Genomic DNA, 25,619 nt, shown 5'->3' on the forward strand with positions numbered 1-25,619 from the left:
TCATGAGGAACATTAAGAAAAAATCATTTTGCTCTCCAGGTGCTGACATCAGGTGTGTGATGTCTTGGAAAAGATTCCCAGAATTCTGGTCGCACACCCACTTGCCCACAGTGTTGTTGTCTACGATGGCTGCAATGACATTCCCAGTCAGACCTCTGAAATACTAAAATGTGCACTCACAGTCTACAGTAACCAGATCTCCAGTATCTCCAGTACCCCAAATCAACCGCAGTGTGGGTCATTTTAGCTGCACTCTTAGCCTCCACACCTGGCTGCACTTAAATTGTACATCTGGGAACATCCAGTTCCTTTTCACAGCCCAGCATTGCTTCCAAGGCCAAGGAGCACTTCACTCACTAGCTTACATCGTTTTAGTGGAGCCATCCACTAAACATTCACTGTTTGAAAGCCAGTCTTGAATGAGACTTTATCCAGCTATAGGCTAATGTTAGCAGCTCTGTCCTGATCTTTATTGGATTTAGGGAAGTTTACACTCCAGCAATCCCAGCTAATGTTACAGTTGCCTAAAACATTGTTTACTTCTCCTCCATTTCTTTTTAACATTAAAAGTAGAACATACATAGAAAAAAGTGTAAAAGGAAATATAAGCTAGCCAACAGAATTATATTATATGAAATATGAGTCTGTTTTTTCCTTATCACACTTGTAACACTAGGACTAACTATGATGCTTCTTTATTTTGCATCTTTCACATCTTTAGCATTTTGTCTTCAACACTGATCATCAGCTGATGAGGATGCTGATTTTTTGCCTTTGACACGTAGCTTTAGCCTCAGTTGTCATGACTAGGGGGCTTTTTTTTCCTGAAGCCTTTTGGTTACGTTCAGAACTCTTTCATGGACATTTTCAGAGTGAGTCTTGTTTAGTTTGTTAAGTTTTGTTAGTAGTTCGTGTTTTATTTTGAAATCATTGCCCTTGTGTATCTTGTCTTGTTCTACTTCCTGTCTTTGTCTTGTTTCCCGCCTTTGTGATTGTCTGCCCCACCTTAATTGGTTTCACCTGTTGTCCATTGCCTTGTGTATTTAAGTTTTGTCGTATTCACGACGAAACTTGTTTCTCCTCGCTAAGAGTGATTTTGCGTTCGCATTTTGTATTTTTGTCTTTGTGCCTTTTTCCCCTTTATGGGTGATCCTTATTTGAAACTTTGTGAGAATAAAAACCATTTATTTTTGATTACGTATGTGGGGTCGTGCATTTGGGTCCAAATCCTTGCCCCCTCTGTGACAGAACGAACTGACCAGTATGGACCCAGCACACCCCATCTCTGAGACTGACTTAAGATCTCGTTCCTCTCCCAACACCAAGTAGACGAAAGCTGTCAGAAAAGAGCTTTCCGAAGTCACACCTCGTCTTTGTAGACTGCTTAAGCTCCAGCTGCAGGCCACAAGCTACTGGAAGAAGGAATTAGCTCGGGAATTGCTCCGAGACCTAGTTTTAGAAAAACCCTGAATGGTAGTGATGTTTCCAGAGCTAGCTGTACTGGCGGGGTGTCCCTATCGGATCCAGCTGGTCAAGTGCCTTGGGGGTACTGTAAACTCCCAGTGTCTGGTCATTCTCCCAAGCGCCATCGCCTTTTATTTTGAAATCATAGCCCTTGTGTATCTTGTCTTGTTTTACTTCCTGTCTTTGTCTTGTTTCCCGCCTTTGTGATTGTCTGCCCCGCCCTAATTGGTTTCACCTGTTGCCCATTGCCTTGTGTATTTAAGTCTTGTTTCCCTGTGTTCTTTGTCAGTTTGTTTTTGTCTCTTGCCCTTGGCTCATGTCTTTAGCTTTGTCTTTTGTTCCTCATCTTGCCTCTCATTATCGTATCCCCAGTCAGGTTGTGTGTTTGTTACTTTGTTTCTTGTTTGGTTTTAGCTCCTTGTTCCGTGTTTCTCCTCGCTAAGAGTGATCTTGCGTTTGCATTTTGTATTTTTGTTTTTGTGCCTTTTCCCTTTTATGGGTGATCCTAATTTGAAACTTTGTGAGAATAAAAACCATTTATTTTTGATTACATCTGTGGGGCCGTGTGTTTGGGTCCAAGTCCTTGCCCCCTCCGTGACATCAGTATTTTACCCTGATACCATGTGGCCATCAAGTGCATACTTGTTGCAAGGTTCTAGTTTTAAATCAAAAAAGCTGTAATCACTGAAAAGTCAGCGAGAGACTGTTTTCAACCCATGTGAATAACGTTAGCTTAAATGGCTGGTTAGCTACAGCTGATAAAATTTGTCAGCAACAGCTGCCATTTCATTTCAGCCGGTAAAAAATTGATGGTAAAATTAAATTGATAAGCTTGCTTCCATCATCCACTATTTGAAATCAAAGATCTATTTCCAAAAATTACAATAAACTTCAATCGTAAATCTGTCGCAGTTATTGCTATAAACTTTTATACTCTGTGCTAAAATGAAAAGTTTGGCAGGCATAGCAACGGTAACTAAGGGGTGAGTCTTTTCCCTTTGAGGTTGGAGCAAGAGTGCAGCATTAGCTCAACAAGCACATATTAACACAAGTGCTATTACAAAGGCTACAGTAGGTTACATAAACACAGAGTCCTCTCAGGAAAGTGAGTAAAAAGTCCACTCATTCATGATATACCTTACAACCACTTCCACCACCTCTTCATTTACTTTACTTTGATTGTGCTCTTTTGTTTCCTGCCTACCTTTTCTTCTTGATTTCTTGCAATTTCTTTATTACTGCACGTCTTGTAATCACGAGGATTCATGTTGAGTTAATCTACTGTTTCTGCTAATTCTGTGCAGTCAGTTAAGGTTTGAAATGCAAGTTTAATGTAAAGGTTTGCCTGCATGTGCCCTGTCTACAGGGCACATGTCTCCCTCTACCAAGTCTCTTTGGTGTTGTCTGTGTGTGTGTGTGTGTAGTATTGGCCACAGCGTGCAGTGAATATTATCCGCCTTGGCCAGACTCACTGCCTCCGCTGGTGTTGATCTGATTCAGCTTGTACACACACATTGGAAAAAACATCTGTTTGGAGCAAAATACACACACACACACACAGACATGAATAAAAAGTGCACACTCACTTGGAAGCACACGGAGACACACAAATGCAGCGTGTGCATCCACACACACATACAGACGCACACCCCACCCACCACACATGCACACACATAAACACTATCTGGAAATGGCATAGAGCATCTGCTTGGGCAGCGCCAGCACATTCAGTTTTTGTGAAACACTGGCAAGAGCCCTACATTGGCCATGAGAAGCTTGTCTACTGCAGCAGGATGACCGGGTGACCGAGCAGCCGTCCAATTGTCTGCTCGCCTCATCCCCACACACGTGCACATTCACACACACATTATCAAGCGCAGACGCCGCAATGCAAATTCAGTTCCGCCCCCTCCTCCTAATACCGCCGCTCTCTTTTCCCTAGTCACTCATAAAATGCTCATGCTTTTAGCGACATTCTGAACCATTTTAAGAAGCTATTTATTTAACTGCATGATTATCTATCTGGTGTTAGGGTGATCTATCTAGCGAAGTGATTGGGTGAGCTATTAACGCCCTCTCCTCTGGCACAGGTAGCAGATGTTCAGAGGACATGGAAAAAAAAAGAAAAGAGTAAAAAACAATTTTATGTATTTGTGATTCCCCCCCATATATACACGCTGCAATCCTCCTGCAATCCACTGTTTCACAGCATAAAAATGAATCTTAAGGACAAGGAGAGGGTGGTCAATCGAGAATGCGGTGATGAGCACTGTGGGCACACATCAGAAAAACGTCCTCTTAAAAATAAAATGCAAAAATTAAAACACAGCCTGCTTAGATGTTGCAGGCCCTGGGAGAATTCTATATATTGTAAATATGAAGGTGATGTCTCATGCCAATCTGTCATGTCTCATCTTAACAAATGTAGCTCTTCAGGGAGCGCCAGTTTAGCATTTAGCATGTACATACATCACATCAATGTCACTTGACAAAAGCAGCCCATTTGTATTGTTGACAGCATGGCTGGGGCCAAGGTGTGCACGTCTGTGGCGTGTTTGTGTGTGTGTGGGGTTTTGTGTGCATGCATGGTGTGTGCAGAGGAAGAGAGAGAGAAAAAGAGACAGTGACAGAAACGGAGAGGAAAGTAAACAGAAACGGAGAAAGAAAGAGAGATGGAGACTCTAAGGCAGAGTGAGTTAAGCCAAGGCCTGGAGGAGTTTTCAGTTATTTACATATGCAGATTCTGGTCACCCCAGATCCCTACCCTCATCAAGAGAAACCAATTAAAACTCTCTTCATTTAATGTTTACCTTAATTAACCGTAACAATTAATGGCTTTCCAAAGTCCTATTGTGGCTTTTTCAATTAAAAGCTGCCTGTGACAAAGGTTGCAATCCAATCCAATAAATCATACACACGATTCTCCAGTGAGTAGATGAAGTCCATCCCAGGGCAAAGTGAATGAGTGAAATAGGCTCATATATCACAGGGTTTTTTTTCATTTCGGTTTACCCTTCCACCCATACCTCATAAAAAGTTTTTTTTTTTCCTTTTTTTTAAGACAATGTCCAGTTTATACTGTGCTGAAGCCCGTACACGCCTGAGCACTTTCATGTCTGTGTGGTGGTCATGTATGTGTACACGCGCACGTGGGCATGTGTGTGCGTAGGTGGCCAGTCGTCCAAGCATCAGCACTCATACTGGTCAGCAGATTGTTGGGTGAGACCCAGTGGACCATTATCTGTCCATAGCTGCCAGAGCTGAGAGCTGATAATGACAGGTGGTGTACACACCCTGGAGGTCTGACAGGCTCAGGGCACCGTGCCATGTAACAACAGCCTTTACTACTGGCACCACGGCTGTGATGGCAGCCTTTAACACTGGCACTGATGCAGCTATGGCAGAAGTGTCCCTGGCAGTGCCATGACGGCTGTGACGGTGGAGCAGACATTACTACAAGCAGTTAAACTGAAATGGCAGCGGCTGTTGATGGTGGCGAAACCACTACATTGTCATTACTACAGCTGACATCCTCTTGGCAAATGCATTCACATCCTTATGCAGATTCAGATGACAATTGTGATTATAAGAGTAGTAATGAACGTGTAGGTTAGTTATTCAGATGAGCTTTTTTCACAGCAGAAGCCTGTCAGTGACAGGTCCCATTCATGCACATTGACGAGGATACTGAATGGGACATAAAGGTCTTGATTTGCTTACTTTTCTTTTCTTTTCTCTGCCATTGTTCAATTAGACTTTCTAGCTGCCCATTCATAAGAAAGAGCATCTTTTCTCTATGCTTGCACGAAGACACCTCAGGTAAAAGAAAAAAAGAAAGGAAATTTAGATCGTGAAAATTTTACATTTTTTTCTTCCCACCATGGCAACCATTTCCCTGTCAATTCAGATGTGTTGTTGCTGCATTTTCTCCTCTGACCCCTCACAACCACACACGCACACTTAACACAAAACAGCACGAGCATGTGTGGGCATCTGAGTGTGTACGTCCATACAGACACCTTTGTGTCCTCCGCCCCCTCTCAGCCTCTCTCCCCCAGTGCAGAACACTCTGATTTGCACTAATCTCTCGGTACACTCTCAGGGCTATTGTTCCTTTCTGCTGTGAGCTTATTCATGTGCCACTCACCATGCTCTCCTCTCATTTTAATACTCCAACAGCGCTGGGAGCTAAAAACAGTTTTAAGCCCGCTTATTCAACTGTTTATTAAAAAAAATCTGCTCGCCTCTCACCTCCTCTGCTGTGTAGGTGATCGCGGAATTGTGCGGGATGTGACTGCTTATTAAAATGGCAAGTAGCGGCTGGATTCTGTGATGGAAACATCACAGAGTTTATGTATACAGACAGCCTGTAGGCAGCCAGTGGACAGCGTGAGATGAAAGCTACGGCTGATGTTCTGATTTGATGACTGTTGCCATGGCAGCGAGATGAGAATGGAGGAGGGGCGTTAAGCATTCACAGAGAGAGACAGACAGACAGAAAATTATCCCTCACTCTCTCTCTCTCTCTCTTCCTCTCACACTCTTTCTGTCTTTCCATCAAGCACACACACACATGAACACACATCCCTAACGCCCCGTCAACTAGTGGTACAGTCCAGCAGGTCTACTTTTGGACCAGTGAGCTGTAAAGGTCCATCATTAGGACAACAGGGCGGGGTCCAACATTCTGACAGCTTGTCAAGAACAGAAGCCTGCATGGCTAACTATGTGATGAGACTGCTATTAAAGAAGAGGAAAACCACACAGCCGCACTGTTGCTACAATAAGGCACCTGGTGGATTCATGGGAGCTCTTCAGCTTCTCTTGGATGGCTGAATGGGTAATTCAATAAAAACGGTTTCTGGCTCCAGCGGACGTGTTTATAGCGTTTCCTCTGGCCAAGCGCAGCACCAGGGTTAAGTTGATCATCTCTCACTCTGGTAAAATAGCCAGGGGAGTCCGTGTACCACTAGATCAACTCTACAACTTAAAGACCCTAAACGTTACAGCTCAGATGATCGATATGGCACTGAGCAATGTTCTTTACGAGCTAATAGACAAATCCATTCCTGCAAAACCCCTTGGGCCTTGGGAAGGCAAGAAGGGAGTTAGAGCACATGGCTGTTTGCCTGGTGTTGCCATTTAGACCTCTGCTTGCACGCACATACAAACTCGCCAGGGAGGTCAGAGGAGACACTAGAATGCAGCTTTTGTGTCTGTGCGTGTCCACATGTGCGGCTGTATTGGCACATCTGTGGATGTCTCTCTCTCTCTGGGTATTGTAGTTGCCTGATTCCGCTGAGGTTATCACGGCTGCAGAGCTGCCAAAAGGAGATTTGTGTCTTCCAACATCAGAAGGAGGAAAAACACATAAAACCCATTTCATTCACATTGCTTAAATGCTCTTATCTGACACTTGTGGATAAGAGAGCTTACATGAAACATGTGTAATTCCCTCACTATCTAATTAAAAGCCCAGATTGCCTAATAAATGTCAGAATTGCATCATAAAGTCGAGAAATCCTAAAAATCTGATTCCCGTCTGAAATCAAACTCTGCATAGCACCTGTTGCTATTTCACCAGGTTCCATCAGTCCATCTAAACGGCATTTAAAACAGAGCTATAACACATGTCAAGTTGCTGCTAGCTAAAATTAAAACTAGTCTAAACCTCACCAGGGCTGTCTGATGATGGCTCTTCAATATCCTGTGCAATGTCTTGTGCGAGCCACTCTGTCTTCCCATCTTCTCTGTGCCCTCTCTTCATCTTTCTCTGTGCCGTATGCTCGCTCATTAAAGCATAAAGTCAGTTTTTCATTCCACTCTCCCATCCTTTGTCTCCACGCCCTTGCTAACCTTCTGCAACACTTACTTGAACACAGCTTGGCCAAACTTGACTGCAAAACTTTGGCACATCATTATAAAAATAATGGACCATGTTTATAAAGGATATGAGGGCCCTCTATGACATTGTGCAGTCCCCCAGGTCCTCGAACAACCTAGTTTATAGCCGGCATGTAACATTTATGTTTAAGGTAACATTCATGCTTGTCTTACTTCAAGGCAAGGACAACAGCCTCACGGTGAAAAATATTTTAAATGACTTTATTTGAAGGTCTAAAGGCCTCCAATCTATTTTGGGGTAATATGGCTCATTTAGTGTTGGTAAGTATAAACCCGGCAGGCCTCTACTCGGTTACAGAGTAACTTTCATACTCATTCATTCAACTCATTCATTTTATTGGAAAAGCCTATTAAGAGAAATGGAAATTACTGAGGACAAATATGAAAAACGCCTTCTGGCCCCTTTGCTTACATTTTGAATTGGCTGTAAGTGTGCAATGCAGTTGGGAAACACTGCACTGAAAACATTTTCAAATTCAAACAAATGATGTTTTGTGAATGAGACTGTTATTTCCTCATGCACATTATGTTTTTGATTTGGTTAGGGCTACGAACAACAATACCGTCAATATCTGACAATTATTTGATTAAATGATTAATCATTCATTCTTTATATGGCCACAAAAAAGTGTCAAAGGTATATTTTACATTTCTCATAGCCTTTTGTGATGTCTTCACATTACTTGTTTGGTTGGACCAATAGTCCAAATCCCAAATGTTTTCGATGTACAGTGATATACGATAGTGAAAACCAGCAAAGTTTAAGACTTGGAAAGCAAGCACTTTAGTATTTGGGAATTTTTGCCATCCATCTTGGACAATTCCACGTTTGAAAAATGTATCTTTCTCACACGAGCAAAGGAATTAATACCTGGTAGAAAATTTGTTTGAGAAATTGAATTCAAGAGGCACAAGCTGTCAAGTGCAAATAAATTCATGCTTGATTAAAATTAACAAGGAAGGGACTTGCATTTATGCTGAAACGACTTTGTCTCCATTGAGTGTTAGATCATATGATCTTAGGATTTTAACATTCAAATTTAGCAACATCCTGCTTTAGAATATCCATCCCCCATCAGCCTGCTAATGAAGATAATACCAAAAAAAAAGAATGAAAGAATTTGCATTTTTATTTATTTATATCTGTTGGGTTATATTTTAGTGCTGTATCACTGTGTCCTGTTGTGTTTGTAGTATTGAACAACTAGTGGCCCGTATTTACACAGTGTCACTGTCATGACTAGCCCCTAAGGGGGCTGTTTTCTGAGCCCTTTTTGTCATGTTATGATCTCTTTTGTGGACATTTGGACCTTTTCAGATTCAGTTTGTTACGTTTTGTTTAAAGTTCCTGTTTTATTTTGAAATCATAGCCCTTGTGTATCTTGTCTTGTTTTACTTCCTGTCTTTGTCTTGTTTCCCACCTTTGTGATTGTCTGCTTCACCCTAATTGGTTTCACTTGTATTTAAGTCTCATCGTTTCCCTGTGTTCTTGTCAGTTTGTTTTGTCTCTTGCCCTTGGCTCATGTCTTTCGTCTCGTCTCTTGTCTTGCCTCTTGTCCGGTTCTGTATTTGTTACTTTGTTTCTTGTTTGGTTTTAGCTCCTTGTTCCGTGTTTCTCCTTGCTAAGAGTGATTTTGCGTTTGCATTTTGTATTTTTGTTTTTGTGCCTTTTTCCCCTTTATGGGTGATCCTTGTTTGAAACTTTGTGAGACTAAAAACCATTTATTTTTGATTACGTCTGTGGGGTCGTGCATTTGGGTCCAAGTCCTTGCCCTAGTCGTGACAGTCACGATGTGGTCAGATTAACAGATGGGGACTAACCTGTCTCGATGTGGGGGGTTACATCCATACTGAACCATGTTTTTCAGTACTACTGCTTTCATAAGGCTTGATTGTTAACTTGGGGACTGTAAATGTTTGAGGCAATTCGAAAACCCATTTTCTTCAAACCATTATCTGCAGTGTATGGCAGGAATGGAACACTTAAACCTTTCTAGTGTATTAATTTAGCACTGTGATCAGACAGTTATAAGGGAGTTGTCAAGTTTTTAAAAAATAATGGACGTCCTGCGGCCAATCAGAATCAAGTGCTTACTCAGGCCATGGTAATTACACAGACATTTGCATTTTAGCACAGAATGTTATCCACCATAATGAGTGATAGAGCCTTTCACTGGACTGCTGTTTGCAGTTGCCTTAGAACCCTTTCTGTTCGGGGAACAATGTATGAAAAGTGCAGTGACGTAAAACCAGGAGGCTGCCTGCTACATCCCAATGTGTCGATCGCAAAAGTGGAGAGGAAAAAAGATAAGCTAAAAAGATAGACAATAGGCTTGAGTAAATCTGCAACTGATTAAACTAATGAAAAAGTGGTCAATTAATTAGCATCTCATTATAGGACAGTGTTGTAACCCAGATAATACAGCTAATGTAGTTTTTTTTTATTATTCCACACTGCAGTAATTCAGAAGACTGACACCAAATCTATCTGCTGCCCGCCCCCCCTCTCTCTCATCAGGCCTCCTCTTTTCTTTCTCTCAGCATTTATTTCATCGCTCCCAACCAGTAAATGAGAATCAGTGTCACTGGAGAAGATGTGAAGAATTAAGATTTTCTCACTGGACATTGACGCTTATTCGCTTTCTTGCCAAAAGTTAGATAAGGGAACTGATACCACTTTAATGTCTAAGCCATGAACTGTACTTAAAGATATACAGCATATATACACTGATCCGACACAAGATTAAAGCCAGTGACTGGTTTTAATGTTGTGGTTGATTGGAGCATATACAGCCTGTGGACTGTGGGTTAACAAACACAGCTTGATAGTGAAGCTGGCTGGTTTCTCCCTTCCTCTGTTTTTACACTAATAAACTAATTGCTTCTCAGCTGGGGCTCCATACTGAATGCACAGAGAAGTGGTATCAAGATGTATGTGTATGTATTCACCTATATAGTGTACACTACAGTACGTGGCCAAAGTACCTTTGGTCTGGTGGTATTTTTAATTCTTCAGTTGGCTTCATTTCAATGAAGGGAAATCTTACTGCTACAGAAAACAATATTTCAGACAGTGGTGTGCATCCAACTTTGTGGCAACCATCCAGACAAGGCCCTTTCTTGTTTGAATACAAGGACGTCATTGTTCACAAAGCCAGTTCCAAAATTTGGCGCGGAAAAACATTACCTGCCTGCAAAGAGCCCTGACCTCATCCACATCCAGCACCTTTAGGATGAACTGGAACTGCGAGTCAAGGCCTTGTTACCCAACTTTATTGCCAGCCTCATTTATGATCTTTTGGGTTGAGTGGGAAGTTACATTAGTTTTACAGTTAGTTGCTATTGGAATGACATGGATGCTTGTCGGCGTCCACTTATTTTTGGCCATATAGAGTGTGTGTGTGTGTGTGTGTGTCAGCAGTAAACTCTAGTTGAACTGCACTTTGTCTTTCTACTGCCAATCTCCTCTGTTCTAACGGTGCACTGTCGTCAATTTGGGGTGTTGATGCTTTCCCGAGTTTGTCAGCAGGTCTGACTGGTGCTCGAGAATGCCCACAGCCTTTCTCAAGGGAGGTGTCACAGTCGGACATACCCCCCCCCCCGCCCCACCACCACCACCACCCTATCACGCAGACGCACACACATACACACACACCAGTGACACATGAAAAGGAATAAAGACAGACATCTGTACAAACGTGGCTTCACAAACAGGCTGAATCTCTTTCTCCTATACTCTTTCTTAATCTGTCGCTCCCTTTTTCTATTTTTCTCACACTCCGATCCACACATACGCACACAGACGTGCGCACGCACACACAAACACACACACTGACTAAATTGACTTGTCAGCTTCAATCAGACCAGGAACAAAAGGATTCCTGCCAGTTTGAAGCTGACATCATTAATGGGTTTGGGAGGGGGCGAGCTCTGAAGACAAAGGGAGTGCAAGGTCGGGCCGACTTAAAATGCACTTTCATTTTGGCAGGGACGTTAGCTTTTTGATTTCAGCCCCTTTACGCCAACATCTCTTTGCGGATGGCTCTAACTTTCATTATGGCTGGGAACATAGGGGCGTGTGAGACTTTGTTGTGCTGATGGAGAGATATGTGACATCCATAATGCATTTCCTATTAGAGGATGCCACGCATGGACACACCTGGCCACGTGTCAGAGAGAGATGGACAGGAAGAGGATGAGAATAAATGGCGTGTGGGTGGAGGGGAGAGGAAAAAGCTCGCCAAGTAAAGGATACCAATGCAAGAAAAAAAAAACAGATGAAAGGGGTAAAGTGTGAGCAAAAGGAAAAGCATGTTCTTGAGAGACATCACGTCAAGGTTTGGAGAGCCAGAGGATGCACATGAAGAGCTGTACCTTCATGTGACACATGGAATCCACACATAAACCAGCTTTCCCAGTGCATTGTAGCAGTAAAGCCAAATGCTTTGAACATTTAAATCCTCTCCTCTCACTTCTGTGACTTCATCCATCCTCATTTGCTTCTGTTTCCTCTGCTGCATGCCCATCTGCCTCCCTCTTTTTGCAGCTTTCATTCTGACCCTGGATAAAGATGGAGTCCCTCATCTCAAATGGTAATAACTTTGGTCCATATGCACACAGCCATCACAAATTGATTACTGTGTAATGCTGCAAGCGCTTGCCACTCTCTCTCACTCTCACTCTCTCTCCTCTTCCGCCGTGTGATTTTTGCACGAGGCTGACTCCATGTCCAATCTTGGCTGTCATTAAACCACACTCCTGGGTGCATCCCAAACATAAACGGGCACATCCTAAACCCTTCTTCGCATGATCCCGGTCTAAGTCTTCTCCTTTTCCCAACATCTTTGTCTAGAACTCACTCTAAATCAGCTTCTCCTTCACCTGTTTTACCCTCAACCACTTATTCCCTTTTATTCTCATTCTAATTATACCATTACATTACCATTTCTATTCTCTCATTAGCATTTTTTGCTCTCCCTGTCTCTTATTATTCCCCTCTCTAATTCTCTTTTTTTCCCTCTCTCTCTTCCTCCATCACCCTTCCTTTTCTCAGCCACTGAATACGTTCCACCTTTTTTGCGGCATATAAACAGACAGTGCCCTTGGGGATGGGTTGGAGAGCTCTGTCTTTGTTTGTGTGCACCTCTAACTAACTCTCCATCTGCAGGGAGCCCAGCCAAGCCCAGCAGTGCAAGACAGATAGCTGGCACCATCCCAGACTCTTCTCTAGTTGGCCCCATATCTTCACCCCCGCCTCTCAACTTCTCCTTCCTTCCAGGCTATAGTCTTCCCACAGAGACGGTTGTCAGCTGCCCTCAGGCAGCCAGTCAGGTACTGTAGACGTTCGACCCCTACAATTCCTTTTCCTCCAAGCCTTAAACCAAAATCTGCCTCCACTTTTAATGGATATTCATCCTTTTCCGAGCCATATGCTGTGGACGTTCGTCACCGGACTTTACTCAAGCTCCATCCTCAGTCAACCCCAGTTTCACCTCCAACACAAGCTCACTTCAGAGACTAAATAACCAATAGCACATTTTCTGTATTTAGTCACATCAAAGAGCCTTCAAAGAGAGAGGAACTTAAGCATTAGCATTAGTTCAAAAACTGAGAGTTTCAATCATGTAATTGCCCAAGGCTGTATCTTCAACCTTGAAAAGACTTATAATGTTATATGTTGTTTTTCTTTGCATTCACCACCAACAAATTTCTTCTCTTTATGATATGAGACTGTGGGATGTAATGTGAAATATAGTCAAGAAGAAAAATGGTGCATTCTGCCTAACATACACAAAAACGAATTATCCAGCAAGGTGCACTACATTTCCTGCTGAACTAAAAATGTATCTCCACTGGGCAGTTTGCGTAGTGACAGACAATCTCCTCGTAGAGTAAGAGGAGACGTTTTACACTCACCATTGTCGGGCTCAGACTTCCTGTCGTGCTCGGTGTCAGTGAGAGAAAGGGCGGAGTTGGCCCGGCTCGTGAGGCATGAGCTCTGCTCAGACTTGAGGCCGCGCATCCACATGTGCTGCAGGCCGTGAGCGGGTGAGGGGTCCACCTCCGGTTCAGTGTCCACGTCCGAGCCCACGCCCAGGGAGTAGGCGCGGCTGTGGACGTGAGCGACCGGTCCAGAGCACAGCGCTTCCTCCTCCTCCTCCTGATGCTGCTGCTGCTGCTGTTGCTGCTGTTGGTGGATGTGGTAGTCTGGGCTCCTCATCTGCCCAGCCTTGCAGAAGTCTAAATCTAGAGGTAGATGGAGAGACATGCAGATTGGCATCATACTGACGTGGACCAGCAAAGCCTTTGATTCCGGCATGTGTTTTTATTTTCTTTGGCAACTAAGCTGACCAGGTGTTTGTTAGAGGCATTTACAAGCCAAACACTTGAACACCTCCCAAATTATGTCAAGAGACAGGCTGTTATTTGAGCAAGCATTTATTAAAAGTTTTGCAGCAGAAGTCCAAATCAAAATGCCACCCTCGATTTTTCTTAACCATTTGCAGTGAAGCTATATCCTGTTCAGGCTGCCTGATGTGTGTTATTGAGTTCAAGATGTATTGAACTGCTGCTCAAACAGAGCACTGATCTCATCTATATTCTCCTTGGTGGGGTGAAGAGATCAGATAAAGATCAAACCTTATTAATATTGACTCAGACTGAGGGAAAAATTGAGCCTCATATGCTTTCAGGTATTAGAACGCCCTCCAATCCCAAGCATCAACCTGTTATCTGAGAACATCAGATATACTGTGTTAGTCCTCTGGTTACACTTCAATTCAATTCAATTCAATTGAGTTCCAGTTTTTTTTTTTCCTGCAGAGGCAGTTGAGTAAATTTTCTTCCTCACCACCTGAGTTTTCTGTTTAGAATGTATAAGTGGAAGTGATGGAACTGATGTAATTTTTAAAGAAACTAAGGCATAAATTGAAATCTATACGGATACCACATACCAAAGCCGGGTACCAAATACTCCACTGAATGCAGAGGAAGGAAAGAAAGACTTCCTTTCCTTCTCACTTAGTGCAGTTAATATTTGTGTTAGGTCAGGTCCTCTGAACATGAACCACAGTGTTTCAATAAAAGCCACAGCCCTGTTGACCACTCCATTGACCAGCAATGTGTCCTGCTGTGCCTGTTTGATGGGGTCAAGACCAACTGTGGCTCACACACTGTTCTGCTGGAATTAAACCGGTGCAAGATTGGTCACCACTACACACTTGTGTTTAGCTCAAATTGGCTGCAAGAGGGCAATTCAGGAGCAAATAGGCTATTTCCCCGTGGCAACAAACACGGATCAACTGTAAACTGAAAGGTAGTCTAACCATTTTATTTTCTAACAAATTTAAAACACAAGAAGAGATTTTAGCAGGTGATTAGAGGGGAAATCATTTTTCTTTTCAACAGCGTCACATTTCCTACCATTAGTCGGCCACTTCCGACTCACTTCAGCAAAAAATTGACCATTTACGTTATATATTTAACACTACTTCAACCCATTGTTGTAAGTACCTGTCATAAGCAAAAATCTGATTATCTGCCAAAACAGTCTGGGTTATAATTTTACTATAATGCAGTCCTGGACGTAATGGAAGAAAAACACATCTAAAGTCTGTTTACCCAAGGGTGTAATTACTGCCAGTGAAAGGGGGGACATGTTTCCCTCACCAAGGCTCAATTACCCAACTGGGTAAAAAGGGCAACAGAACATGGGCTCCAGATTTACAGGGGCTCTGCAAAACTGTCTAATTTTAAGACTTTTATTATTTAATTTTTGTGCTTATATATATTTATACTCATGTCTTGAATCAAATTACCACACAGCAAATCTGGTGTTAGGATATTCGGACATTGTTTACGGACATTGAGTTTTGTCGCTCAGGCTGCATTTACTTTGCCGTATCATGTGCTGTAGCCTGAGAGGAAGAGCTGCAGCCACTATTGTGGATTGAAAAAAGTATTTCAACTTTCTCTGCATGTTTATCAGCTAAAAAAAAAAAAAAAACTTGTATCTTGATTTACAGCCAATGTTCTCCTATAAAAGATACCAAAATTGAACATTAGTCAGCCAGGAAGGAACAGTGCTTTTTTTTTTAGTAACAATTTTGATACAACATGATTTGTAGTAAAACAGTAGCGTAGTCTGTGAGTGTATTTACAATATCGCTTTTACAGAGAAATTCTCTTTTTTTTCTTAAACTGCCATTATTTTGGAGAGTTTCACCCTATTTGCTAAACTGATATAAATAAAATACACAGAGCTGCTTTTTTCACTCACTTCGTTGTATCCAAACCACATCTGAAACTAAATCTCTGCCCTTGTGTTCACCCTCATGTTAGGACTTGTGTATATTTTTTAAGTGGGGAAAAAAGGTAAAAGGTCCATATATGCTCAAATGATTTAATTCTTGAAAGGCTGTTGCTTGTGAATAATTCAACCATGCACGCTGTAACTAATTTCGGGCTTTGTAAACAAAATGTTGGAAAGTGTGAATTAATTATTTTGAGTTAATTCACGGGAAAACAAAAACAAATCATTTTGGTCAGCTCTCCTCTATGCTTAAGATCGATAATGGGCCTGTGGATCTCGCTGACTAATTATCGACCTGTCGACAGTATCTTTCTCATAGAAAGAGACTTTGGTCAGAGACAGGGTAGTATAGAGCGGAGTAAAGGGATGGGATTAAATGGACAGAGATCAATTTGTGATATAGGGGAAATAGCTGGGACAAAATAAGAGGGGAAAGGAAGGGCGGAGAGGGCGCGATACAGCAGTTTAAAAGATGAAGGAAAATATGAAGAACATGGGTGGGGAATTAGAAGAGAGACAAACTGGCTGATCTTTGTCAGGAACACCGTAATCCATTAAAAATGTCACTGGAGGCAATGTCCCCCCTTAACAGTTGGTTACTTAGGTAGGGTATACTATATATAGCTCTGTTGCCCAAAGATGAACAGATGTGCTTCGCAGAACCGCCTGCCATTGACATTTCAAAGGCTGCTTTGGGGGGTCTTTTGCACCTTACCATATGACACTGATGGCAGGGGATGTTGTTTGTTATGGAAATAGAAAGGCTGAGTAACTGTTGAAAAAGCCAAGCACTCTTTGACACCACAATGCTGTGGAAGACATCGAAGCAACATGATGATGACTAATGGCCATCGACGGGTTGCTGCATGGCGAACAATACGACAAAATCCATAGCAGGTGGCATTCAAACCATGAAATCCCTTGAGCGGCCCGCTTGTCAGGAGTCGTAACTGTTATGAATGGCTAATGTTGCTTGTTAGCATGGTGGGTAGGTCTTGCAGGGTAGCAGGAGGTTGGAGTAGTGGAAAGAGTATCTATTGATCACTATGAACCCAGCACAGTGGCGTGCTCCTGAAGAGGTGCAGCTTCTCTCTTAAAACCACACATGACCTGCATAAAGGCCATCCATCACAGCACGCGCTGGCCCATTTCTCCTCCTGTCACCGGCAGGGAAGAATTTTTCGGTGTGTGTATGTGTCGACGTGTGTCTGTGCATGTGCCTGTGTCCACCTGTGTCTGTATCTGTGAGTGTGTGTGTAATGAGGGGTGGTGTTCCACCCCAGGTGAGGCCAGAGAGGTTTGGGGTTGACCTACTTTAGCTGTGGGAGAGAAATATCACCTCCGTGGAGGAGAGGTAATTGGCTGCCTCCGACTGTCCTTCTGGCTCATTGTGGACTGTAATCGTTGATTCACATAGGCCTCTTTAAAGACCTCCGTGTGCATGTGTGCATTTATGTGTGTGTCTGCCTATATGTGTGTGTGTCTTTGTGCCGATATCCATTTTGATCCACATACAGTAAAGGAAAAGGTGAATTCATGCAGCCTAAGCATGTGATAAGAATGGTACCTGGCTGGGGTTGGCTGTAGTTGCTCTGTCTTTCCCGGTGTGACCCCAGGGTGAGGCGTAGCTCATGTGTGTAGTCAGGCAGGGTTTCGCGTGAAGTGTAGGAGCGGTGGTGGGCGCGGCCGTCCTCGCTCTCGTCAGACGAGCTGGTGTAGGACATCTCCATTTCATGGCGGCCCTTAGACAACGGCTGGTAGGGTTTACTGTCCATCTCCTCCATGGCTTGAAGGGCTCCACTTAGTCACTCAGCACAGCCACAGCACAGAGCACAGAGTCTGGGAGAGGGGAGAAAGATGGAGGTGAAGAGTGGAAAGGTAGTGAGGTCGGGAAATAAAAGGAAAGGGGATTGAAGAGACAAGGGTAGAGGAAGAAAAATGGCACAAGAAGTCTGTTATTGAACACCATGGAACAATATTGCAACATCTGCTCATTCCAATTACAGCGGACATTCACAAATAGTATTTGGCTTCTTTCACCAAAGGTTTGTTCCAAATCAATACCCTGAGAAGGGACCACGATGGTGGCCATTATGTCCGGATGCGTTTGAAGAGAAATTGGCCAAAATCAAACACGGCTCTCGGTTCTGTCATTTGTGGTTTCTGTTTTTCCCACGGCTCCGGTAAGCTTTATCTCTCTGTTACAGACAAGCATTGACAAGTTGCGAATAAATCAACAAATTTGTAGCTGAGTCTCACGTCTGTCACTTTCATTAAACACTGTGACTCACTGGATTCTGAAGTAATGATGAAACACTATTAGACACCAGTCTTTACAGTGTCATTGCCCTCCCAAATACAGTAGTGATAAATCAGCTCTTTTAGCTCAGTTCGGCTCACATTCTCTTGTTCTTCTCTCAACCACATCAAAATCTTCTTCTGATAACGCCCAGCGCAATATGCTTATACCGCCATAACTAATGATTGATTGGGACAACGATTAGAGCACAGAAGAAGTGATTAGAAAATACTTCATTCATATTAGTTCTCTTTCAACGTGCCCTGCCTGAGGCCTTTCCAGCCTATTTCCTGCAGATATAAAGCTTCTAAATGGAGCTTGAGAGGGTCATTGCTCATAGAGACAAAGTGCTACGGTATTGACCTCTTCAGGGAGTCCTGTAGTCCATATATCAAAGCCATTAGAGCGTGCCTGCTCAATACCTCAGAGATCTGCAGCACAGGGTGATCACCACTAGTCTGATACAAGTTTACAGCTGACCTTTCTACCACTGCAGTAATGCTTTTATTCCACCTGAAAGACTTGCACTCACCCTCCTCATTCCCGACATGCATGCACACGCAAGGACCAGCTCGCATGCACACACACACACGCAGGCACGCACACACACAGACCGCCTAGTGACCCCTGACAGCAAACAGTCAAAAAATGGGCCAAGTCACTCGCACATTCATCCAACACACACACACACCCTCACCCCCTGCAGACATTATCATAGCACAGATGATCTATAAAAGCTCTGCACTTGTCTCTCCTTCCATCCATCTCTTATGTTTTCCCTTTAATGATAACACAACCCATAACCATGCCTTTAATATACATAACCGCATTCTGCATCCAATTATCTGAGCCATACTGTAGAACACCGTAAGCTCCCAAAATTCACACACACACACACACACATACACACTTGTGGTTCCCTGCAATCACGATGCCTTTCATTTTGATTGGCAGGAGTTATTGCAAGGAATCAAAGCGTGCTATTATCTCAGCTGCCCTGTCAGAATGGGATTGACTGGTGTCACCTTCTCTCTGGTACGGCAAGGAGCGAGTATACATTACCCTGCGAGCTCTGAGCTTGCTGCAGGCACTGACTGCTGTCTGTCTCTACAGAGGTTTTCTGTCCTGTTTTATGTCTGTCACACGCTTATACACGCAAGAATGAAAGCATGCAATCCTGCACACAGGAGCACCTCCTTGTTCCCCCATCATGTGTGCACACACATACACAGACCGTCTAGTGAACATTTTGCTTAGTACAAGTAGTCCTGCTTGTATATTGATGTGTGCAATGTGAAATACTGACTGGTTTCCTTTGAAACACACCTCTCGCTCCTGGTTAATCCCTTCCCCTCTTTCACTCCTCTTTCACCATCCTGATTTCTTATACTAGTCCACCTCTGCTCTCCTTCCTCCTTCCCTCTCATCCGTGCTCTTCCTCCCCTACCTTACACGCTTTCCACCCTCCATGTCATCCTCTGAGGCGCCTGCATTTAGAGAAGTAAGCCTGCTGGCGGGGGTTATTCCTGCTAATTCTAGCCCACAGTGGGGTGCCCATTAGGGGGTTTGATTCTTGGTTTTGATGTCAAAACCTGGAGGTTGTTTCCTAGAGCCAAGCTCACTTCAAACAAGACACATGGGCGTTCTGTAGGACAAGTTAGCATGTGCCACCTGAGCACAACCCCAGCCTAGATTTACAACTGAAGAATGACCACCTTGGGGCGCAGCGGGCACCATAGCTTCGCTACGGGTTACTATTCATAGAAAACACACAAGGGCAACCCTGGAAAGGTCTGAGGATGTCAGAATAATTAGCATCATGCCAGAATAAAATTTTAATGCTGGAATCTTCAAAACCTTCACTACAACATTTGTATCATCTCTCTCATCATTTTTTTATGCATGTGTCAAGCAGGGGGGACTACACGGTACACGGAGAGATCTGTTAGTGAAGCTAACTAAGTGCTTAACTGATTGCACCACTATACTGCCAGTGACTAACAACTGATCTTAATCATCTCCATGCAAGAGCAAAGTATGTAAAATTCATAGACTTCAATGATTAATGTGTTCCAACCTACTGTATTAACCACAGTGCTGTAGTGTATGCATACTTAGTGTAACAGCCATTTATTGATAGACTGCTGTTGCAAAACAAAGGAAAATGAAAAAAAGCTGTAAAGATACAGTTGAAAATCTGAGACACATCTCGTGAGTTTGTTTGCGCTACAAACAGATTAACAGGGAGTAATTGTATGCAGTGACAATGTATGTATATGTTATTGTGTAATTTTATTTCTCATTTGACTCTAATCTATAATTCATCAGTGTGTAATGAACTCTTTACCACTCGGTCTAAAATTAATACAAAGTGACAGCACTGAGTGAAACACATGCATCGCATTACATTGTAAGCCCCCCCCCCATCCACTACCAACCCTTTTCTTTGTGTGTCTCTTATCACCCCGCCTTTCGCACACACACACACACACACACACACACACACACACACACACACACACACACACACACACACACACAACCATATAACCATACAACCACACGGGAGTGATAATCCATGGCTACACAGTTGCAATAATATCTAATGGGACCCTTCGCCCACTTGATCCCCTCCTATCCATCCATTTACTCAAACAGTGCGACCATAGACCAGTGGGCTGTTTTTTGCAAATCTGCTTAGAGAAGTGACAGAAGCTCACATACACAGTTGCTTTTTAACAGGATTTACACTCCAAGTCATCTCCAGAGGGGCGGGGTCCCTAAGATGTACAATATCAACAACAATGCCACAAACAGCTCTGTGAGAGATCGTCACGTCTAAAGGCAAGGACCACAAGGACAAAAAAAAAAGTCTCAGTCAAAGTCAAAACTGATTTGCACTTTCCCAATCTCGAATGAATGTGCTGAAATCATGAGGAACAGGAAGACAGAGCATGCAAAGCGGAAAAAAGGAGAGAGGCAGAGAGAGGACTGGGACCAGGCAGAGGCAGAGAAATTGAGTTTCACGTCGGTAAATAAACAACGAGGATGGAGAGCGCAGAGTGCCATCCAACAATATTAGCTCCTCAGATTATTGATACAGTATAGTTCCAGGATTACAAATACATTTCCACCATGCAGAGAAGGTCCTATTTTCATAACAGCCTGGAGACCCCCAGTGTGTAGGGAGCTACTTTCTTTGTTAGCTTTGGCCTTTACACGCTTCCAAGAAGCTTGTTTGCACAGAGACGAGCTAATCCCACTCACTAAACAGGCCTCGCAAGCCACAGGAATGACGATGAGAAACCTTGAGAAATATATTCATGCCGGAGCATAAACTTGTCACTGCAGATGCTCCGAAGTGAAGTCATAACAATCCCGGTGTTGTTTGCAGGTTTTCATTTTGTCTACCATTACGATGGCTTAATCATCAGAAGGCATGGAGGCACAGTCTGTAGCTGCAAATGCAGATCCAGGCTACAGGTCCTACGGGAGTAAACAGTGAGCTGTCAAAGAGAGAAGCCTCTCCTGGAGTGAGGGTGTGTGTGTGTGTGTGCAGAAAGAGATGGGGAGGAATAGGGCTTAAAAATCTATCTGTTCTATTCGTTAGCACCACCGTGGCTCCTCAGGCATATGACAGGGACACCTCAGATGAGAGGACCTGAAGGACCCACAGGACCCTGTTATACCTAAACCACCTGAAACACAACAAAACAGCACACCGCCCACTGGGAGCCTTGTGCTCCTGGCGCGAGGAGGGAGGGATGAATGGAGAACGAGGATAAAGAGAGTGATGGATAGATAATGAGAGATGGAGAGTGTTCACAGTGAAAATGGGAGGAATTGAAGGATAGAGAGATTGCCAAGTGAGACATGGAGTGATAGAGGGTTTTAATTAGTGGATAAGGGCTAGCTATCTGTGGGCGGCGGCAGCACTCTCGTCACGTAGTTGTGCTTTCATAGCTGACCAAGCCTGAAATCTCTTGCTGCTAATGCCGAGTTTACCAGCAGAACACATACTGTAGTGTGTGCCCACACACACACACACATGCACACACACACATACACACGCACACACACACACACAAGCTTGGACTTCACCATACATACAGTACCCCTGAAAAGATTCAAAGATGAAACACGCACTGACAATGAAGCACAAACGAACACACACTCTTTGCTCTTGCGCCCACACACACTCATAGCATTCACACTAACCGACAAACAACACACTTGAACACCCACACACCACTGAGAATCAACACAGTCTTTACGGGCCTTTTCAGTAAAGGTTATGTGAAACCTTGATCACCGTTCAGTGTGCAGTGTCTTTACCATTTAGCCTCCACAGTGTTGCCTACCTCCATTGTTCCTCACACGGTAGCACCCAAGGTTAATGCATGTATGTACAAAGCAAGCCATATAGGTAACAGGTAATAGAGTGTGTGCCCACTTGTGTTGGAATGACAGCGTGACCAAGAAACAGGTTAAAATAGTGTGTTTGTGTGTGTGTCCACTTGTGCAGCTTACATCGGTTTTTGTCAGAAGCTGGGAAGCTATCCTGTACCATTTGACTATTTATAGTGGACATGGGTCAAATCCCACATCATCAGTGCATGCCTGAGCAGTGTGGAGAAATCCATAAGGTCCTACACTATTCATGCCCTCTGAATGTGGCCTAGAGCGAGGGAGCAGCTAAGCTTTAACTTTTCAAAGAGCGTTTTTATATCTCGACTACAGTTAAAACTTTTTTCTTTTAGATCTCAACTAAGGTATAGCTTTTTTTTCCCCACTGCTTCTTAGCAGACTACTAGTTTCTTTTCATGATATCCGCTTCTATTCCGTTTCTCTGATCTAAAGCCCTTTGCTGATTCCTCAGAAGGCCGAGGAGCAAACAAAAAACACAAAAAGGACAAGAATATGCAACGGCACACATGCCTCGTATGTGCTTTCGTGTGCACAGTGCCGCATTCGCTTGCAGGGGCACACAGGCATTTGACCACAAGCACACGCACGCAGACACACATGCGTAGCAAGAGACACCACCCAAAACCACTTAATCAATATTCCTGACAAGGCAAAGCCTTATTCAACACATTTGATATTCCTCCTCTCTCACAAAATAAATACATGTCACTGTCCTACTAGCAGGACTAAAAGGCTGTTCACACTAACTCTCTTTGCAAATAAAGCTTTACATCGAGACTGACAATCTCCTAAGCTCTCAGCATGAGCCACTGCTTGGTAAAAAGCCTCTCTCAATAATGCATTTGACCGCTAAAAACTCCAACACACAAAGCAAAGCAAAGTGGAAGCATTGCAATGCAGAATTAATTGATAAATCAATGCCATTGATTTCAGAAACTGGGTTTGGTGATTAGCGATTTAGACAGATCTCCTTTATGAAGCTGTTGATTACAGAGGAATGAAGGAGTAAAGAGAATTAGCCCCACAGACGAGTAGCTGAAAAGATCTACTAGTAGCTGTTGAGCAGCATTGCTGATTGATTTTGGAACGCTAAGTGGGCTAATCTTCCATCTACACCGTTGCAACGTGACGCTTGTCACAAGAGAGGAGGAGAATTTCTGTGAGGTTCCCACTCTGAAAGTCTTGAGTACTCCCCCCGTGGATCCTCCTGCTCCTCAGATCTGTTCTCAACCTCACCTCCTCTCTGATTCTCCTGGCCTCTCGCAGGCTAAGGACACAGATGGCATTCAGCGGCTTTGCAAAGGAAAATGTTTCTCGACAAAGAGAAGAATGGCTCCGACGGAAACAAACTGCGGCCCTGGTGGTGTTCTTTTGTGAGCTCATGAGACAGAGATGTGTGGGGGCTGAAAACACTCTATCCATATGCATGCTCAGCGTATAGAAAAAAATATGAATGCACCTCAAGGTTATGGCACAGAGTTTGGTTAACCATACTCTCAGGCTAATGTAGAAAATTCAAACGTTCACCAATGATTGTGAGGATCTTAGAAATGCAAGTGATGTTTTCAGCCCCGAAGGTCTATCTACTCTCGCAGCCCCGCTGCAAGTGTGAGATGCATATCAGTGAAAAGAGGAGTCGCACTTTTCTAGATAAACAAATTATTTAAGCTTAAAATCAATAGCACCCACTGTAAAATGTATTTGCAGTTAGGAAATGGCAAGGAGTCATTTGAAGCACTTTTCTCTTGGATATGATATACTGTACCATGCTTTGTTTTTCATTTATCCTGTATCTTATTTTCCATTGCAGCCTTTTCTTTCTAAAAATTTGCTAGGCAAAACTGCATTGGGCATGTCCCTTAACAATTTGCATTTCTCATTTCGCTGCTTGTCAGATGAATCATTGTGTCTTTTGAGCACATTATGAAGAACAAAATGTGAATTTCCCAAACAATTCCTTTTCTAGGCACATTGGGTCAGGATGACATGCAATGCATTGTGTAAAATCTGGGATTTCAGGATTATTACATCTGGAGACAACATGCATTTGGTCTGCTTTACTTGAAAAATGGCTGCACACAGCTGCCACGATTTTCTTGGAGTAGATATTGGGTATTTCTTTGCTCAAATCATTTTTCTTTGTGTAGTTTGGCTTGGCATTTTGGCTGGCAATCAGTGGAGACTATGTGTCTCTACAGTTAGAAGTCAATTTGGGCGATGATACGCGTACTTGAAATACATCCCAGAGTTCACGGTGGATCAAGACTCATTCTGAAATTAAACCTTAACAACAAAACAACTCCCCTGCAACATAGTGCAAAACATATTGAACTCCACTGTACCGTACTGTATCGCACCATATTGTACAAAACCTGGCTACTTGCAGACATGCATCAAGCACCATTTTGGAACTATTCATCTTTTCTATGAGTTAATAATTCATGATCATCTAGAAAGTAGAGCTATGAATATTACTGATGATACACATGAGGCTATTTACCAGTCAGCAGGAAATAGATGAACTCGTTTAGAGGAGAGATGCACAGTATACCATCACTGTGTTTTATGTTGTTAAATAAATCACTTCATAGGCGTACAACAAAGCTGCAGATGCAACTTATTCATATTGAGATATTAATCATGGCCTTGAGGTGCAAATGTAGGTGTATAATGTTGTGTTGCTGATGTTTCACTGTTGGCTAATATACAGCAGGTGTGTGGTCATCTCACTTTGTTAAAGTGGTTACTAAAGACACTGCAGGGTGTTTAATGATCAAATATCTACAGGTTGATCAAGTTTTTTTTCTGAATATCTGATAGAACTGATTTTCTCTGAATCCTTCCCCGATAATTTCCTCGTATTGATTCAACTGAAGGTGATAAGCTGCCGTGCATCCTGTCAGCAAAAGCCGGCCAGCGCCGACTCCCTCTTTGTGTCCTTTGTGTCAACAAAAGCAGAATAAAAATCAACGCAAATATAATGGATTTTAACATAATTATTTTGACACCGACGCCAAGGCGTGCACTTTGAAGTGAAGGGCAATTTATGTGGTAATAAATTGGGGAAGAAACAAAAATTGATTTTTCTTCTTCTAAAGTTGTCCACTGACTTGATTAATAAAAATTTCACGGTGAGAAATGTGTCCCTGTAGGTGTGCATCGGCTGTGTGTGTGTGTGTGTGTCTGTGTGTGTGTGTGTGTGTGTGTGTGTGT

At 43.1% G+C, this 25,619-nt stretch overlaps 1 protein-coding gene across 1 annotated transcript in view; it reads right to left on the reverse strand.

The window, feature by feature from the left end:
* Nucleotides 1-25,619, reverse strand: part of tenm1 (teneurin transmembrane protein 1) — a 171,588-nt gene that overhangs the window by 140,761 nt on the left and 5,208 nt on the right. Inside the window, exons 2-3 of the mRNA XM_041047755.1 lie at nucleotides 17,247-17,518; nucleotides 13,285-13,614 (exon numbers count right to left, since the gene is read on the reverse strand). Of these exons, the coding sequence (XP_040903689.1) occupies nucleotides 13,285-13,614; nucleotides 17,247-17,463 (547 nt within the window). The 5' untranslated portion in view covers nucleotides 17,464-17,518. The remainder of the gene's footprint in view (nucleotides 1-13,284; nucleotides 13,615-17,246; nucleotides 17,519-25,619) is intronic.

The sequence above is a fragment of the Toxotes jaculatrix genome, chromosome 10 (assembly GCF_017976425.1).
Source record: "Toxotes jaculatrix isolate fToxJac2 chromosome 10, fToxJac2.pri, whole genome shotgun sequence".
In the NCBI taxonomy this organism is placed as follows: domain Eukaryota; kingdom Metazoa; phylum Chordata; class Actinopteri; family Toxotidae; genus Toxotes; species Toxotes jaculatrix.